We start from the raw sequence: 18,671 nt of genomic DNA on the forward strand, positions 1-18,671 counted from the left end.
AAGACCCTTCCTTCGTTTTTAGGCGCTGTGCGTTTGGGTGATAAAAAATTTAGGATGACTTGAGCGGTAGGTGGCGATTTGGTTGAATTCGCGCACGTTTTGGTTATAGTGCGGTACCGCTTATAGTGCGGATTTTTGCGGCTCCCGCGACATACGTTATAAGCGGTCTACACTGTATTTTGAAAACTTTTTTATGTATGAAATATTCTTTCTGTTCCGCTTGTACCGAGCTTGAGCGGCTTATAAAACACGATAGAAAACTTGTTCGAAGTGCTTTGCATTCCCAAATGAATGGACGAGGTCGTGACAGTTTTAGAATTTTTTTTTTACAACACAATGTTTTTTAGTTTTAATTTTTTTAGAGGTTATTGTGCAACAGGCATGTCAACTGTGAACGATTATTTGAATAAAAAAATCACAAAAAACAAATCTGGAAAACCAAAAGTGTCACGACCTGAACAGTTCATCAAGGAATGTAATGCAAGAAACGGAATCAAAATAGACCCAGCGGTCATGAAGAAATCCCTGGTACAAGCGACACAGGTGGCAAAAAAAAACGTTTTGAGAAAACGGCTTCCGAAGTTGCAACATAGGTTTCACATATCAGAAGTCGTCACGGTTGTAGCCTTTCATGTCCTTTTGAACATGGGGCTTCTGGAAGGCCTTGCCTTGAAATTGGAGTGCCTTTTACAGCCTTTCTCTTTCCAGAAAACATCATTTTCAGCTCCTCCGTGAAGAGTACATACCCCCTTTGCAAACCAAACGGAGGGGAGATGGGTTTCAATGGGCTTTCAATGCAAAGTATGGTTAGTTGGTTGGCTGTATCGCACTGGACAACCTCCTTTTGCAGTGTTGTCACCATGGCAACAAGTTAAGCATTTTTTTTACTTAAATTTGACCATTTTTGGCTTTTTTTATGTTTTATCTTGCCTGGCACAGCAACTTAGTACTAATGTGCAGGTGTTCATTGCCAAAAGTTTGCATACCACAAGGATGAAAATGAGCTACTTTGAAGCTTGGTAGAGTATTCTGCATAACTCCCAACTTCAATGCAAGAGCATATTTTTTTTACTACTTTTGACATTCAAGGCATCCAATATTTCTCGCAGCACAGCCAGTATGCCCTGAGCAATGGTATCAATAATTTCCCTAAAAAAAATCACTGTTAAATGCTGCCACAGTAACGTACATTTTTAACGCAGAGAGCATATTTTTATTCCTATATTACTAACTCAAACCAGTTTGCATGAAAATTACAAGTGCACGGGAAACGTTGCGCAAGAAAGGCGATATGGCTCGTTTAGGGATGGGCGAATATAGATTTTGAGGTTCGAAGCGAATTCGAAGCGAATAGTGATTTGGTCGAATAATTTCGAATCGAATAGTTCGAATAGTGCACATTGCAAATCACAAAGACAAATGAGCAACTTGTGACCTGACTAATGTACACATTTTTTTCTCATAATTAGAACTCACGTAGGCACAGCATTGTGTAAAACTATTACCAGTTGAACATTTATTTCGAAATCTTACACACAGCTTTCCTTTGCTGTATTCACAAGTTTTCATGAAGAAATGCCTGTTGCGCCACATGCTCTAGGTGCAGCAGTTTCCGCCGGCTGCTCATTCACAAGTTTAAGCGCCGCCTAGAAACTCGCAGAGTTAAGCGCCGCCTAGAAGTAAGGGGGCACAAGGGTCTTTGATCAAAAACTTTATTTTTGCAGATATGATGATGAAAATTGGGGGGGCACATGTAGTTTCTCATTCTAATTGTAGATATCAAATTTGTTTTTGAGTAAAATGATTATGTTCAAATTTATTTGGATTTTTATATTCAATTTTTTGACAGCCTTTGTAAAAGAACTGCTGGAGGGATGCAGCTAAACAGGGAACCAGTAAACTGCGCACAAATCAAAGAGTGCAATAAGACTAACATTATCATTATATCTGGTCTGTAGCAGAAGTTACGACCACTTGAAGTTTGGGCCTGGAAGGCAAAACCGGTTTTCTGGTTGCCATCTTCCAGGCCCAAACTTCAAATGGTCGTAACTTCTGCTACAGACCAGATAGAATGATAATGTTAGTCTTATTGCACTCTTTGATTTGTGCGCAGTTCACTGGTTCCCTGTTTAGCTGCATCCCTCCAGCAGTTTTTTTACAAAGGCTGTCATAAAATTGAATATAAAAATCCAAATAGATTTGAATATAATTATTTTACTCAAAAACAAGCTTGATATCTACAATCAGAATGAGAAACTACATGTGCCCCCCAATTTTCATCATCATAACTGCAAAAATAAACTTTTTTGGTTTAAGACCAGTGAGCCCCCTTAAAAAAAGTATTGTAGCCACTAGTATCCTCGGCCGTAGCCAAGCAAAGCGCAAGTGGCTGGCCGCCATTTTGAATAGGCTCGCTTAGTGCGGCGTACTGCCGCGCTGCGCGAGCCTATTCAAAATGGCGGCATGCCTATTCAAAATGGCGGCATGCCTATTCAAAATGGCGGCCTGTACAAGTCTGCTGGCTTGGTGCCGCGATGTTCGGAGCGGTGTCGTTTCAGTGCCGCCTTTTTTTTTTTTTTTTAACCTAAAGTGTGCTGGCGGCCGAGAGCTTCGTGGAACCTCTAGGCAAGGCAGCAACTCGGCAGTGCCGGCACTGATAATAGAAATGTCCGCGTCGGTGGGTCTTGAGCCAAGCCTGGGGTAACTCTCGGAAAGCTTGACCCAAAAGCTTGGCTTTCAGCTGCCTATTCGGGAGCATCGAATAATTCGAAAATATCGAATACCTGCATTCGGATCGAAGCGAATAACGAATAGAGAGCTATTCGATCGAATATTCGACAATACCGAATATTCGCCCATCCCTAGCTCGCGCGCATCGCAGCGCACGCTTACCGCGACATATCGAACTTTGATTATACCTGATATGGCTGGTCAGGTCGCTTTTAAGATTAAATCTAACGTCGCAGGCATTAATTACAACTACTGGCGTTCAATCGTAACCGGTTGCCCAGTCATGTGATGCTCCAATGCGCGTCGGCTATGCCGTGCGCGCCGCAGCGTTTGACGCGTCGACTGTTTCTTTCCCAAGGCTAGCGAGCCCACAATCAAATCACAGCAATAACTAAGCGTGTAAACATCGCAAATCCAACTAAAAGTTCACTTCACGAACCGCTATCGCAAGCGCGCACACCGCGTCACCCTCCGGGGTCTGGCGACGGTAGAGTCACGCGCCCCACGAAGCGTTCGATGACCTCCGCCTTTCGAGCCACACAACTTCCCGTAATCCGGCTCGTTATCTCTGGCATTCCCATCGCGATAACGTCCGTGTTGAACACCACAGATTGAACAGAAACTCGTCCGAGCGCAGCGGCGAAAATGAACTCAATCCACTCGCTACGCAGCTCAGGCGGCCGCCATTTTGCGTTGCGCCCGCAACATCCAATCAGGAGGGTCGTCGGTCTGCGCCCCGACCGGGGACCAATAGCGCTTCAGCATCTATTTCTAGCTTCGTTTGTGCGTCGTTTCTTTTCTGCCGTTTGTGCGTTTGTGAATGAACGAAGATAAAAGAGACGAGCAGAACCGGAAAGACGATCGCTCGGCCGATCTAACCATATCAAAATGGCCGCGCCCGGTAGCACCGTTGCGGAGATAGAGCGCTCCGAAAATTGCCGTTTTTTCGCCCTTTTGCGCTGATAGTTTGTCACCGCGCCTGACAAAAGTATTTTTTTATGCCACTTTGCGACGCTTTTCAGCGTAAAAACTTTGCAGACGCACAGAATAGGGAACATAGAAGCCGAATATGTGGGTTTCAAAAAAACGATGTTTTGGTCATTTTTCCGAAGTTGAAAGCCGCGTCCCCCCTTAAAGGCAACAAAGTGGATCCCTAGAGAAGGCAAGCGGGGCGGGGAGCGGCAGAAAGTTAGATGGGGAGATGAGATCAAGAAGTTGGGGGGGATAAATTGGTCGCAGTTAGCACAGGACCGGGATAATTGAAGAATAATGGTAGAGGCCTTTGCCCTGCAGTGGGCATAGACAGGCTGATGATGATGATGACGAGTTGGGGGCAGTCACACGCTGGCCAATACAGGGGTGCAGTAGCATCACAACAACACAATGGAATGCTTAGACGAAGGGTCCAGGGGTGAGAGGGTGGTTGTATGACCAGGTGTCTACTCTGCTGTGTGTGCTACGGGAGTGGCACCAAAGCAAGAACAGTTGGAGTGAAGGTGGTTTGAAGTGCTTGACAACCTTGTGGGTCAGAATGGGACATTGCTGGTGCCACGTGCAAATTTGCAAAGGGTGCCCTGGTGGGCCACTCTTCAGATGGAGGGTAAAGCGAATACTGCTGTGTGTGTCGAGATTGGGGGACATGTCAAAGGTCTCCAGGAGGTCAAAATTAGTCCGTAGGCGTAGCTTCGGCACATTGCACCCCCACAATTAATAGGTTGACCCCCCTAGGTTGTGCAGCAACGGATCACCTGTTCCCTTTCCCCCCCCCTCCGTACGTGCAGGCCCCTGGCGTACAGCACGCTGGCCGACCTGGTGCACCATGTGCGGCAGCACCTGCCCCTGGCGGACCTGTCGTCGGCCGTGGCGGTGTTCTCGCGCAACGTGCACGACGACTCCCTGCCCCCCTCCATCCAGACCATGTCCTGCAAGCTGCTGCTCAACCTGGTCGAGTGCATCCGCGCGCGCTCCGACCAGCAGGACAGCAGCGGGGGCGGCGGCACCGGCAACGTGCGTGCTGTCTCACTTCTTCCTCGTCCTGTTTTTTTCGTTGACAGCAGTCGCTCAGTTGATGCATGCACACACCCAGGCACCAACGGTGTCCACACTTTGAGGCAGGTGGTGACTGGTCCTGCATAGTATCAGCAAATTTACCTTTCTTTCCCAGAATGTCAATAAGCACACCGTGAAAGGGACAGGCGCGTGTAAGAAATGTCACTCGCTTGACAATTTTTTGGCAAATTTATACTTGCGATGCTTTGTCACTGCGAAAGCAAGGATCTTTAAAGGCGATAAACAGGAGGAGCAAGTCCCTTGCCTCCATTTTGTTTTCTTGGATGACACCTTGTGCCCTGAGGTCATAATTTCAGAACGGGCCTTTTCCTTGTTCAGTTGCCGTTATGTAAATGAGTCTGTCTAACGGGACTGCGAAATTCTGTGTAGTCAGGGCGGGGTCTAATGATAATTCAGCTGTGTGTGCAACTACAGAAAGAAAGCACGGGTTGCAAATGTGTGCGCAGGGCGATAAGTGTGGTGCTTGCTTTGTAGGGGACTTGTAATGAGCCAAAGAAAAAGACATAGGGAGAGGTGGAACTTATTTCCTTGTTAGTGACCGCAGTCAAGCGTAATGATGTCACTTGGCAAAGTTTGCGATGGCATTGTTGTTTAGCCCTGTAGTATTAGAAGCGTGCATCCAGCCTTGCCTTGTCTCTCTCAACGAGAAGGAAAAGGTTTTTTCCTTGCCCCCTTCAGGGTGGGGGTGCGTGCAGTGGGAGGAAGTGGTTAGTGAGCTGTGGCCTGCTGTGGCAGGTGTGGACACGAGTGTTGTGGTTGGCGGGGGCCATGCAGGTGGGCAACCTTGTGCAGGGGCGGGAGCTGCTCATCCGCATGCTCGAGGTGTTTGTGCTCAAGTTCAAGACCATCGCCAAGCTGCAGCTGCCCATGCTCATGCAGAAGAGGTGAGCAGGGGGGTGGGCCGCCGATCTGCCGCCAAGGCCTCCCGGCACTCTCTACTGGGTAGGGGGGGTAGTGGATATTTGCAACTACGCAACGCGTTTACAACTGGGCAGGCGGAATTCTGCACTCATTCTCAACATCCACGCTGTGGACGCCAAATTATATACAGTCAAACCCAATTATATCGAACTTGCAAAAGAAATCTACCAGTTTGATATAGGGCATAATTCGATATAAAGAGGCTATGGAATTGGATGTCACAAAAGCACGTCGCAAACCCAACAAAGGAAAAGGAAGCGTGGTGGGCGGGCCAGGATCACTTTTTGCATGGGGGACGTCGACAGCTTGCCCTACACAGCGTGGTGGCGCAACCATGATAAGGAGAGCAAGGGGTAGGAGGAGAAAGAGGCGCCCGCTGCCAGTGAGCAGCCAGGCTTAACCACTGCTTAAACCACTGCCAGCCGAATTTCTCCTTTGCCCCGAGAGAAAGCCAACTTGGGGGGGCACTTCTGGAGCATTTGGCGTTGATATAACAGGAGTTGCTGGCATTTTTGTTTGATATAGGCGTAATCTTTGCAATATATTTTCACTGCAAATACATCGTGACCAGAAATAGCTTGATATATACAGGATATTTCAATGTAAATGGGTTCCATATGGTTGGATTTGACTGTGCTTCTGTCACACGGCAAATATTATGACAGAGTGAATGACATTCTATTGGTTTGGCACTGTGTGTGAATACTAAATGACATTTGCGCAAATGGAATTCAGTGGTCGAATGATTTTGGGGAACGCATTAGCTTCCAAACCTAATAAGTAGCCTCGACAGCAGTAATCCATCGCTTGACATGAAAATTTATTAACAAGCTGTAGGGCACTGTGTTTAAAACCTACCAATGAATCCAGCAACGTTTTCCACTGCATGTTGTTTTATATAGAACGAAGAGAGCAACCAACATCTTTTCAAAGCTTTGCCATGTTTGCTGCTTCATAGATACAATTTCTTACTTGGCTCTACTTGTGATGTGAATGTCACCTAGAACAGAGCTACACTTATTTCATTTCAAAAGCAAATTCGTTTTATTTAAAAAAAGTAGAAGGTTTTAAAACATTATGGATGCATTTAGATTATTATCTTGCCATTCTGCGAGTTTACCGATTGTCACTGGTATCAATATCAAATGACATTTTCTTCGCTGGGTAGACCCACTATGCCAAACCGAATGTCACTTATAGCTAACGTCACTCGCTTTGAGTGACATTAGACTTGCCGTGTGACAAAGGTATGAAACTCTGGAAAGTGACGTATTCACCGATGCTCTGCCTTGTGCTCATGTCGTGTGCTCCCATGGACTGGGCTGTGCGATTGGGGTGTTCTGTGCAGCAAGCAGCAGGGTCCCCCATCGGAGCCCAGCCGAGACGACAGTGCCCGTGCCAGCCTGCAGTTCTCCGCGTCTCTGGCCGATCTCAAGGAGGAGAAGGTGGGCTTCTTTTCCCTCCTTAAATGCTGACTCAGTATGAAGGATTAGTTGCACGCGAATACAGGGAGGGGCGCAGTCCCCTCCCTTCCAGTCCCCCAGTCCCCCAGGGAGGGGGAGGACTGCGGACAGGAGCGATGGTTCTTCTGCTCCGCCCCCCCCCCCTCCTCCTTCCCCCCCAGCAACGCAGGGTGGGCGCGGTCGCTCCGTACTCTTCAATATGCCGGTGTTGAGAGCTAGTGAGGGAAAATACCAGCTACTAGAAAGATTCTACAGATGGTGCGAATAGTCCAGGTGCACCAGCTTTGTGCTATAGCTCGAATTTTTGAACGCACAATGGAGAACGTACCTGTACGTCAGTGACATTGTGGAGGGGAAATGCGAAAACATGTACGTCAGTGACAGCAGAAAGGTTAATGTAGGGATGGCTGGGCTGAAAATCAAAACAACTTTCAATAAGAAGACTTTCATACAATACTGCCAACGCCCCCGGCACTTGCTGCAGATGCTTCTGCAACCCCACACTTCCCTATCGACAGCACAAGTGCACACCCTTTGGGCAGTCCAGCGGAACACCTTTATAGTTCAGCTGGATTGCCATCACAGCTCAGGCTGCCTCTCCATGCGCAAATGTGAAGCGCATCCTTTTCTTCTGTCCTGCCGCCCTGAAGTCCCCTCATTAGTGAACCCTAACCCTCCTCCTCCCCACTGGGGGGTGTGATCAAGTCAGCTGCCTTGGCCTTTTTTGTGGGAGAATACCAATGGGTCTCTGTCTGACTGCAAATAAAGTCTCTCTCTTGCTCTCATTTCCAGAAGAGGAAAAGGAGAGTAAGTATTCACGCAGGCAGTGATGTGATAGCTGCGCCAATTGCGCCTAATTGCGCCAAGAGGCAAATACTGCGACATCCTGCTACAAGGACTCTGATTTCAAGCAATCTGCGCCGATCTTGTGCGGAAGCTTCGTTTCGCCGGGCTTCCTCGATGTGGCGTGCTCTTTATGCCACGAGCATTGAAGAGCAAGAGATCTTGGAGTGTTTTCTGCTCGCGAAAACGCACTGCGCACGCCAAAGGCGCACTGACGCTGCCGCGGTACACCCGCACCATGGAGGAAAGAATTCCCGCATGCAGCGCGCGGCGCAGTTGGCGGTGGCAACATGGCTGCGGCTTCGGCCGCGAAGTGGTGTGGGGATCTCGGGCGACTGCGTCTAACAGCTCTCCAAAATGCTGCTCAAGGCACACACGAAGTTGCTTATGTGGTAAAGGAGCTTATAATGGGGGAGAAAACGGTATTATAAACCATCATCTGCGCCGCTAGTGAAAGCGCCCATGCAATATCTGCGGGGGTATAGTAAGCCTAAGCATCTCTGTCTGAGCCAGCTGCCTGTCTTGAGCACTTCGAAACTTCCGCCATGAGGCGCGCGCCTCCCCATTGGGGCAAGTCGGCAAGCTCCTCCCAGTTTTGCGCGTGTCACGCGTCAGTTTCTGATTGAGGTGGAAGGTGCCGGGGGCGCGATATCGTCAATGCGGGCGTGAAAATATCGCACTCACAATGCCGACGCACACAAATCGCATGTAAAAACGCGCCATGCAGTTCATGCTTTACTATCTACTTTGCAATAAAGCTTGGCGAGTTAGCACAGGACAGGGATAATTGGACATTAATGGGAGAGGCCTTTGCCCTGCGGTGGGCGTAGATAGACTGTTGTTGATGATGATGATGAAAGCTTGGCAGGATTTCACATTACTAACTCCGAGGGGTTGAGATGGAAAGGGCATTGCAAGGGTAGCGAGCGGGAAAGGGGAAAGGGACGCAAGTTCAATATGGCTTATTTGGGACTGGATGTAAGCTGGTTCATTGAACAGTTTTGAGCTTCGAAGAAAGTGATCTTGCCTGACTCAACATGTCGTTCAGGAGGAACGCTACAGGAGTGCTTCAGGAAAGAGTTTTATAATAAAACTTTCTGGTGGAGGCGAAAAGCAAAAACGGCCGTGTGTACCAGATCTGGGTGCACTTCAAAGATCCCCAGGTGGTCAAAATTAATCCGGAGCCCTCCACTACGGCGTGCTTCATGCCTACGTTGCGTCGGCGCGTTAAACCCTACAATCATCATTATGATAAAACTTTCTTTGCGAAGATAGTGATTTTTTTGTCTTCATTTCAACTAAGTTAGCTGTTGGTCCACCTACTCAATGATCATCATAGGTGACCCTCTTTCATAAGCTGGGTGTGTGCTTCATGAAGACAGAGTTTTACCGCTCAAAAAAGCCAGAGAGTTGTTGTTGTTGCAAACCTAGTCCCCTGCAAATTGGAAAGTGAGTGTAGAAGTTGAAGAGGACATGTAGCATGCGATTTCGTCTTGGGAACCCGGAGAGTAAGAGACATTTAGGCTGGGTGCTAGAAGCTTTTACATAAAATGCATTCAGTACATTCTGTCGCGTGTCACTGTGTTCCGTTCATTATGGTTTTACGAAACCTTCGGTAGCCTACCGATTGGAATGCTACACTGATAGTCATTTTTTAAATAAAGCTTCAAGTTCTTTCATGATCTGTTGGCTCATGCAGTGAATGCATGTACACACTCGCACGAACTCTTTCGGTGCTTGTGTTGAGGGTTTTCATAGTCGCTGCTAAAAGACATCTGTGCGGCAGAAACTCGTCTGCACCGAAATCATTTTACTTGTTCAAACATTTCTGTGTGCCCAGGATGCTGCTTTTGGGACTCCTCTCGGTGGTTTTGCTCCCTTTATAGCAATATTTCTCAAATCTTAATGCTCGTTCTGGCTGCTCCGAAAGCTGATTTTGCTGCTCCAAAACCTACTTATGGCTGCTCCAAAAGCTGCTCCAAAATGACTCGACCCAATCACATCACTGCGCAGGTCACAAAGTAACACTTCATTCTCACGTCATGAGGTCAGCGGAAGTACCCCAGTGTTGCCTGCATGAGGTCAGCGGAAGTACCCCAGTGTTGCCTGCTCATTATCCTGCCGCGTAGTTCGGGAACTGCCCACGAGACGGTGCTGCTGCATGCTCAGTATAGTGCGATGTTCATGTGCCACATGGTGAGCGTGCCAAGACCAGCCTGCTGAACCCAGCTACTGTGTGGGAGCAGGTGTTTGTTGCCTGCACAGCGGATGTCGTCACCAGAATGTTAATGAACGCATTCAGGGGAAGTTGTTGACTGATGTGTGCACAATTTTCTGAGCTGGTGTGGTGGCTCCTTCCACAGTGCTACGAGGGCTCTTTCGATAAGCGATTGCTCTGTTAGTACCAATTTCATCATTCTCATGGAAGGAGTGCAGGGGTGAGACGGCTGCGCATATTGCGCAGTTTTGATACAAATGTGTTTTCCTGCGCCCGGCTGCTCCAAAAGCTTATAAATTGCAAAAATTGCGCCAAACTGCTCCAAAACAGCCTGAGAGGCAAGGATTTTAACGCTCCCTTCAGTTTCAGCGGAGAAAAATGCTTACAGCTGGCATAATTTCCCAGCATCTCCAAGGCGATGCTATTTTAAAGGTTTAATTGATTAATCATACTTTAATTGATTAATCATACAATAAAAAACCCGCATAAAATTGCCCCCGAGATAGTTTTTTCGAAAGTCACATGTTATGTTCTGTGAGTTTTAAAAGCTTTCCCACCGGAAACCATTGCAAAGTCCAGTAGAAATACTACTTTCCTGAGGTGACAAACTACTTGTGCGAGTTGATGAAAAATATTATTTTCGGAGCGCCGTATCTCCGGAAGGACATTACTAATTACTGGGCCCCGCAATCTTGGTATGATGAATATTGGAAAACATGCCCACCGGCCGAAGCAGCTGCTCGTGCTTCAGGCAGAGTGGTCTTCGCCAATTTCTACCGTGGGTTGGTTATAAGGGTGGCTGTGTTTACATTTAGTCGTTTGATCGGTTGCGGGAGGTTGCGCGACTCGAAAGAAGGGAGTTCATCAAAAACAACGTGGTGGCCGCGAGTTCGCCGTGGCATGTTTTGGCGAGTGTGAGGCGCGGTGCGGGCTTGAAGTGACATTTCGGACTCATTGCGGTGTTTTAAAACGCCAAGTTATTGCTGTCTTTGACAGCGAGATTGGGAGCGATGGAAATGGGACGATCGACACTGCAGGAGTGGCGGCGCAAGCTACATGTCGCCGTTTCCGTGTCCAAGCAGCGTCCGATAGTGGGACGGGCTATTATTGCATGCTAGTAATAATGGTTCATCTATCTGAAGTGAAATTTAATGCCAAATGGGGCTTGGCTAAACATACCAACGTTACTCAAATTACGATCGTATTGAACGTGCACCTTGGGGATTGAAATGGGAGGGCAGGTGGGGTGCGATGACTGTCATCTTGTTTTGCACAACTTTTGCCGTGACTCTACACTTGTGAGTGCAGCCGAGTCTGGGATTACAAAAATAATTTCGGCATTCACATGATGATAAAAATGCCCCACGATTGCGTAGTTTTTTCAATTCGATATTTTCAACGGCCCTCCATGGTATCTATGCACGGAGCCCAAGAATTTAAAAATGGTTTGTAAAAAGGTAGTGCAGTTCGTACCTTGTGATACTCTGGTAGAAAAAAACTTTATTGAAAGGCTGTTTCAATGTTATGTACGTTCAAAAACAATTAAAAAGTGCCCTCCCCCCCCCCTTCCCGACTTCAAAAAATATGATTTTTTAGGCTGCTGAAGTGACATAATAAATGTCGTTCTGCTCCAAATCAAGGTTCTTCTGCTCCAAATTCGAGATTTCGCTGCTCCAAAAACTGCTCCCAAATCCGATTGAGCTGTCTCACCCCTGGGAGTGTGAAACTAAAGCGGCAACAACTGCGGAGCACTCCTTCCTTGCCCATATCATTTGCAAGCAGCAGGCTGTAAATATCTCTGGGTGCCATCTCCTCAGCACTTTCCTTCTTCTCCCCTGTGCAGAGCAACAGCTACACAGTGACTGACTGCCGGAGCCTGGTGAAGACTCTGGTGTGTGGCGTCAAGACCATCACCTGGGGCATCGGCACCTGCAAGATGCCCGGTGAGCACTACTGCGCTCGGGGGCTGAGGGAGACCCTGACACCAGAGTGCAGTTAACAGAGTGCTCTTCCCCTTTCATTTAACGCCTCCGAGACACCTGCGCGTGTGTCCATTTCTGCTCGGTCGCTTGCTGACTCGCTTGATTTGGGCTCAAACGATTGAGGGGGCTTCCTTTGTGTTCACGAGGTACAGTCTTTGCCTCTCAGGTCGTTGCCAGGTACGTTTCGGTGCTGTAATTAGCAACAGAATGCACTCTTGCTTACACTTGTGGCATGTGCAAGTAAAGGAGCACTTTCCCTCATCACAAATCATTGCAGGGCGGCTTTCAAAGGTATTGGTCTCCTTTCTGGCAGCATTGGGCACTTCAAAGGGGTAACTTTCTTGTAATTATCAAGTTAGTGGTCCCCACACACTAGAGGGAAGGAAGCTTTGCCGACAAAACTTGGCAGAGATTACTGAGGCACTTCCACAATGAAAAACTTCGCAGGAGATGAAGACAAAAGAGGGGAAGTGGAGAGATGTGTGTCCACGGCTTGTGTTCAGTTTTTTATTGTCGTGTTAATGTGCCGACTAACCCAAACTTGCGTCGTCACCATCACCACCACCACCACCACCACCACCACCACCACCACCAACCTGTGTACGCCCACTGCAGGGCAAAGGCCTCTCCCATTAATCTCCAATTACCCCGGTCCTGTGCTAACTGCGACTAATTTATCCCCGCAGACTTCTTGATCTCATCTGCCCATCTAACTTTCTGCCGCCCCCGGCAACACTTGCCTTCTCTAGGGATCCCAAACTTGCATTGTTCTTAAGGGGGGACGCGGGTCTTAGAATGGTCCAAAATCGCGAAAATACGCATTTTGGGAAAAACACATTTTTGAAGTCTTTATACCTTCAAGCACCTACTCTAAAAGTTTCACCGCTGAATTTGATCGGGAATAATCCCAAAAACGACTTTGAAAACGCAGCGGGAGCCGCAAAACGCCGAAAACCGGGCTAAAAAAGCTTGAACTTCGCGCGCGCGCCACACTCGAAGCAGACTGCCGGCGGCGGCCATCTTGGGCTCGCTTTGTAGCTGATTTCTTTGTGCGTATTTTGCGCCATCTCAAAATGGCGTCGCATGGGGAGAACGAGCGTTACCGCCGATTTACTGAAGGTCGTTTCAGAGCCGCTGATTGGCAGGAGCACGCGCGCTCGAGTCGAGCCCCCCGTTCCGCGTCTCTGATTGGCCGGCGCCGTTGAGCCGCCATTTTTTTTGTTTTGTTTTTGCAGGCGCGCGTTCGCTTCCCCAGTATTTTCAATTAGGGTGCGTTTTCTCTGCCGTTAGTGACTGCGATTCTGTCACAACGTCTTTATGTCTCGTGCCGCAATGCCTGGAGACCTTTACCTCAAGGAACTACGCGCTGCAAGCGTACGAAAACACGATGGAAGACGCCGTAGACGGCGGTGCCGAGATCGCCTGTCACGTACGAACCTGGTCCGAGAAGCGCCGCGTGGAAACGTCCAGATTTAGTTAGCTGTTGTGCTTTGGTTATATTTGTGGGAAAAAAAAAAAGTCCGCAGCACAACATGTTTGTGCTTTTCTGTAGTTTGCATCGACGTTGAAGGAAGTGCAAAGAAGGAACTACCGTACGTGAAGGTTCAGCAAAAAGTGCAGTTTTCCAGCGCTGTTTACAAAAGTTTTTCATTACTTGCATAGAGCCTTCCTGGTTATTTTTGGGGTACAGTCGCATACTTTGTTTTTTTTTTTTTCTTTAGGAACAGAGTGACAAGGTGATTTTTATATTGGGCCATGCTGTAGCAAGAGTTAGAAACTAGATTTTCCTTTCTTAGTTTGCAACGTCATGCTCTGCCTTACTGAGTGTTTCACTATCAGGCTTTTGACCTAGGATGATAAGACTGGTATCATTTAATTTGCAATAAATAGATCTAGCAGGTGATGCTGTTTGTATGATGCTGTTTGTTTCCATCGCCAAATCGAAGTCCACCTGCAGCTCTACAGTTTATTTTGTGAGGTCACGCTCTTCCTTGCGTGGTGTTTCCTTATCTTACTCTTTAGCCAGGATAACAAGACTGGTATAATTTAATTTGTATTGAATTGGTCTAGCAGCTGATGCTATTTGTATCACTGAAGCACTGGTCACCAAAGTGCATTTCACCTACAGCCTTGCTGTAGGTTTGAGATGCATAGCAGGACAATCTCTAGTTCTGGGTGGCTGCTGTGCTTTAGTCTCATTTGTAGCACAAAAATAACAGCAGCACATGGTATTTGTGCCTTTCTGTATTCTGTAAAGACACTGAAAGAAAAGGTGAATGAGGATATACAGTTTCTGAAGTGTAACAGTAGAAAATTTAGTTTTCCTTCGCAATTTGTACGGTTATTCATGCAAATTTATGTCAATCTTTCCAGAGGTATTTTTGTGTTACAGTCACGTAGTTGGTATGCTTTTCTTCGTGAAGAATAGAGCTACAAAATGATGCTATTTATATTGTTGTAGCTATGCTGTAGCAAAAGTTACCGTGATCGAAAACTTCAAATGCATTTTTCTCAGTTTCTTTTTTTGCAAGACCAAGCTCTGCCTTACGGGGGTTTTTGTAATGTTGCTCTTAGGCTAGGATGACAAGACTGGTACCATTGTATTCGTACTGAATTGATCTAGGGGGTGATGCTATTTTTATTGCTCTGTCATTGTTTACCTATTTGCAAAAATTAATAAAAATGAGGCAATTTTATACGAATTGTTGATATCAAATGTTCACCTCTTTCATGCTTTGCAAAAGTTTTCGAAATGAATAAAAATAGCATAGCCCCTCAGAGTAGACCTTTGGCATTAAGTCCGTATAAATCATCATTGAGTTTGCTAAAGCGAAATTGCTCTAAACCACCGTAAGAAATGCCTCAAAAAATAAATTTCAAAGTGTTATATTTCTTGAACAAATGAAGCTATGTTAAAACTAATTACATATTTGAAATCAGTGTAAAAAACTGCTTAAGACTGCCAATTTTCATCTAGCTGGCACTAATAATAAAAAAAATTGTCTAAAGACCCACCTCCCCCCTTAAACGCACACCAATGCAGCCAGACAGTTTCCGGAAAAAGGAATTCCTGTAAATTTACGACACCATGTTTTAATTACGTTTGACGGCACCTGTACCTCTTTGTTGACGGTAAGGGCCGTAAACTTTCCGCTCTTGCCCGTGCAGGGCCTCTGGAGGAGAAGCAGTTCCAGCCCAAGGAGACGCTGGTGTTCATCCGGCTGGTGAAGTACGCCCTGCAGGCCCTGGACGTGTACACCCTGCCCCCCACGGTGGGGGGTGCTGGGGGGGCAGCGGGTGGGGTGGCCGGCGGGGGTGCCGGGGGCGTGGGGGCCGCCCACACCCGCAGCGCCGCCATCCAGTCGGCCGTCCGCTCCAAGGAGGAGAAGGAGGTGCTCGACCACTTCGGCGGAGTGGTGAGCTTTGCATCGCTGATTCCCGAAACGAAAAAAATTTGCATTCGCAGGTTCTAGTAGTGGATACGAGGTGAGGGCTGTGGGAAAACCGCACTTCGGCGTCTAGTGGTGACAGAGAAAGAAACTGAAACCCACGCATCCTTAACTGTGAGCGTCTTGTTCCACCAAGCTTACAAAGAGCACAAAAGTGCTACACACGCATGTATATCGATCCTTCATCTCCCCTTTATTGCATTACTCATCTGAACCACATGACATCCCACGAGAGGTTCGAAGATATTTTACAACAAGGACTATACGCAGCTTTTTTGTCAAAGTTGCCAAAGCAGGGAATTCGCCATCGGAGTGGCCAGCCATTATTGGCGGCTGAAGGTCGATTTTTTGTCCATGACCACCAAAAGTAGGGAATGCCCTGTCGGTCGAATGCTTCCGAGAAGGGCTTGGAAGTGGCACAATGCGACCGTAAGGCTACGTTTGTGTTGATGGCATTTTTCTCGTACACCCGTCAGTGGGGCTCTTAGATAATCAGTCTCAGACTCACGGGCGACTTCGTGAGAAACAAGCGGGCATTTCTTTTTTACGTGTACTTCTACAGCATGGAGAATTCTTGGGCTACCCACGGACACAGTAAGTCCGAGACTGGAAATTGTCTCGTGTGGGATGCCTGGTACCCGTGGCACCACTGTCCTTTTCAGCACTGAGAGTGGGTGTCAAGCAGTGTCGACGGTGAGGGAGTGTGGACAGCTTCCTCGGCTTTTCTGGGGTGGAAGTTCGGTTTCTTTAGGAGTGTTGCATATTCTGGGGAAGATGGCATTTTTCGGATCGTCTGCTTGCAGGAAGTCGTACTAAAATAGGCACAGTATTGTGATATTCTGCGCCTGGGTACAGGGTGAAAGCGAGGTTGTGTACTCGTCGTAGCAACACTCTGCCGTGGCGGTTCTGACAGGGCTGCTGATGCATGCTGATGGGCAGCAAAATTGGAGCCTGTGAAATGGCATCTCAGGTGCCATAAACACGTTCATGAATCGCAGCTGGTATTAAAGTGCATCCACTTCCTGGTAGGGAGGTTGAGTCATGGTGGTTGGCAGTGAAAGAAAGGCACAGCATTGCATTCACTTTAAGGGGGGCACATGGGTTTTTGGGACCGAAAAATTGCCCCAAAAAAAGCATTCTTTTAGGTTTAACTCTTCTCTTGATTTGCACAGTTTTTCTTCTGAAAATTTCGTACTTGGAACAGTACGACGTACTTATAAAAGCCATAGTGGCCCAATTTCAACAGAAAAATAATGTAAAAAAATTAATAATTCCCCACTTCTTTGCCACAAGTGGTATCAGAGTGACAGGAAATTCTCAAGAGGTACATCCCAGCATGTGGTGAAGCTAGGAAGATGATTTTTTTTGCACTGTGAAGCTGAATGTTTAAGCGATCCAATAAGGAAAGCAGATTTTGCACTTTGTGTTTCAGTAGTTGTTTAATCTGCACTTTTTTTAATTGGTTAGCAGGAGTACTTCAAACCTAGAAGTTTGAATTGATGTAAACTTTTATGCGATTGCAAAACAAAAAGACTGCTTCCCATACTTCTTTCTCCACAATTTTTGGTATCTATTCATGCCTTTGTGGTAATTTTTTGCTGAATAGATTTTCCCTCATTGTCCTCAAGAACAGTCAAGGAATATTTTTAATTATCTCGGAAACTAATGACCTCACAACAAAACTAATTCGATATTTCAAATCTCCTCCTCCTCCTCCCCCTCCTCCTCCTCTCCAGCATCTTCTTCTTCTTCACCACACTATGTGACAGAGAGTGCATGGCTCTAGACAGAATTTACAGTTGTATGTGTGTAGAGTTGGGTGTATGATTGATATGCCAGGCGGAAACATGTTTATCTGGAGCTGCCTGTGGATGACCATGTCCTTGCAAGACATCTTGAGACGTAGAGCCAGAAAGCTTCTTTGCACCAAGCGGTAACCTCTTGCGGATAACTCTGTGTCTTGGGCTCACGGAAGTGCAGGCTGCAATCCAAGAAGCAGACGCCCGGCACATGTGAGCTCGGGCTGCTGCATGAGCTGCCGCGTCCCTTTCCAGGGATGTCGTCGAATGGGGGAGGGACAAGAGCGCCGCACTCTGCTCATGCACTCGCTTTTTGTTTGCTCTTTGTTGACTCGTTGACTGATTTTGTGCTTACGGCAAAGCTCTTTGACGGTAGTAGTAGGCTGGTGTGGTAGCAGTGTGGGCTGATGGGCACAGTGGGGAACTGTCCTGAGCCCGCTTTGTGTGAATGCCCTTGCAGTTCACCATGATGAGCCAGGCCACTTTCAGGGAGGTCTTCTCCACCACCATTGAGGTAGGTGGACACACCTCGTGGGGCGCATTTGCCTTGGCGTGGCTAGATTGTGCCTTAGCTGGGAACATGTGGGCAATGTTTGGATTTTTGAAAGCCTTTGTAACCACGAAGAGTTTGTTTTTGCTCTCATTATTGTTACTTATAAGCAAGGAGCTTTCGAGGTGGTTTTCGAGGTGATGAGCGCATATGAGTACAAAATGCCAGTTCACGTGATGGGAGGTCCTTGCCATTACCAGTCCCAGACTCACTGTGCATTCCCCAAGAAGCAGTCTGGCATTTGTTTTTCACATTAATTTTTATGGCGTGGGGAATCAATCCTTGGACTACCGTGGACTATCCGTGCTAAATCAGAGTGCCTCAATGTTTTATGTGTATAGTGAGGTTACTCTGCCTTATCCATGAGCATGGCAACACGTTTGAATGGCTTGCTATTCAACATTGTGCTCTGTCTTTGTGCACTTGAAAGGACAGGCCTGTTGACAACGAGATCGGTTGCTGATGGGACAATCGTGTTTTTAAGAAAACTACACTCGAGTGAAATGTGAAGCTTCCGGCCGGTGATGCCAGTGAAAAGGGCGATCAGATGCGACTTGCGTGCCATGACAGTAATGAAGGAACAGAAGTTTCCTTGTCTGCTGCCCTTTGCTAGCTCGAGGCTCAAAGGTTCGCTTGCCCTAACGGG

General features: G+C 47.3%; 1 protein-coding gene across 2 annotated transcripts in view; it reads left to right on the forward strand.

Moving 5' to 3' along the window:
• LOC144173118 (transformation/transcription domain-associated protein-like) overlaps positions 1-18,671 on the forward strand; it is a 141,123-nt gene that overhangs the window by 59,208 nt on the left and 63,244 nt on the right. Inside the window, exons 12-17 of one of the 2 annotated variants that reach the window (XM_077701631.1) lie at positions 4,512-4,737; positions 5,575-5,684; positions 7,070-7,166; positions 12,089-12,188; positions 15,396-15,643; positions 17,936-17,989. In XM_077701631.1, coding sequence (XP_077557757.1) covers positions 4,512-4,737; positions 5,575-5,684; positions 7,070-7,166; positions 12,089-12,188; positions 15,396-15,643; positions 17,936-17,989 — 835 coding nt within the window. The remainder of the gene's footprint in view (positions 1-4,511; positions 4,738-5,574; positions 5,685-7,069; positions 7,167-12,088; positions 12,189-15,395; positions 15,644-17,935; positions 17,990-18,671) is intronic. The other variant, XM_077701632.1, reaches the window with a different exon arrangement.

Source organism: Haemaphysalis longicornis, unplaced genomic scaffold (genome assembly GCF_048455015.1).
Source record: "Haemaphysalis longicornis isolate Haplotype H1 unplaced genomic scaffold, Haemaphysalis longicornis Haplotype H1 scaffold_29, whole genome shotgun sequence".
Classification (NCBI taxonomy): domain Eukaryota; kingdom Metazoa; phylum Arthropoda; class Arachnida; order Ixodida; family Ixodidae; genus Haemaphysalis; species Haemaphysalis longicornis.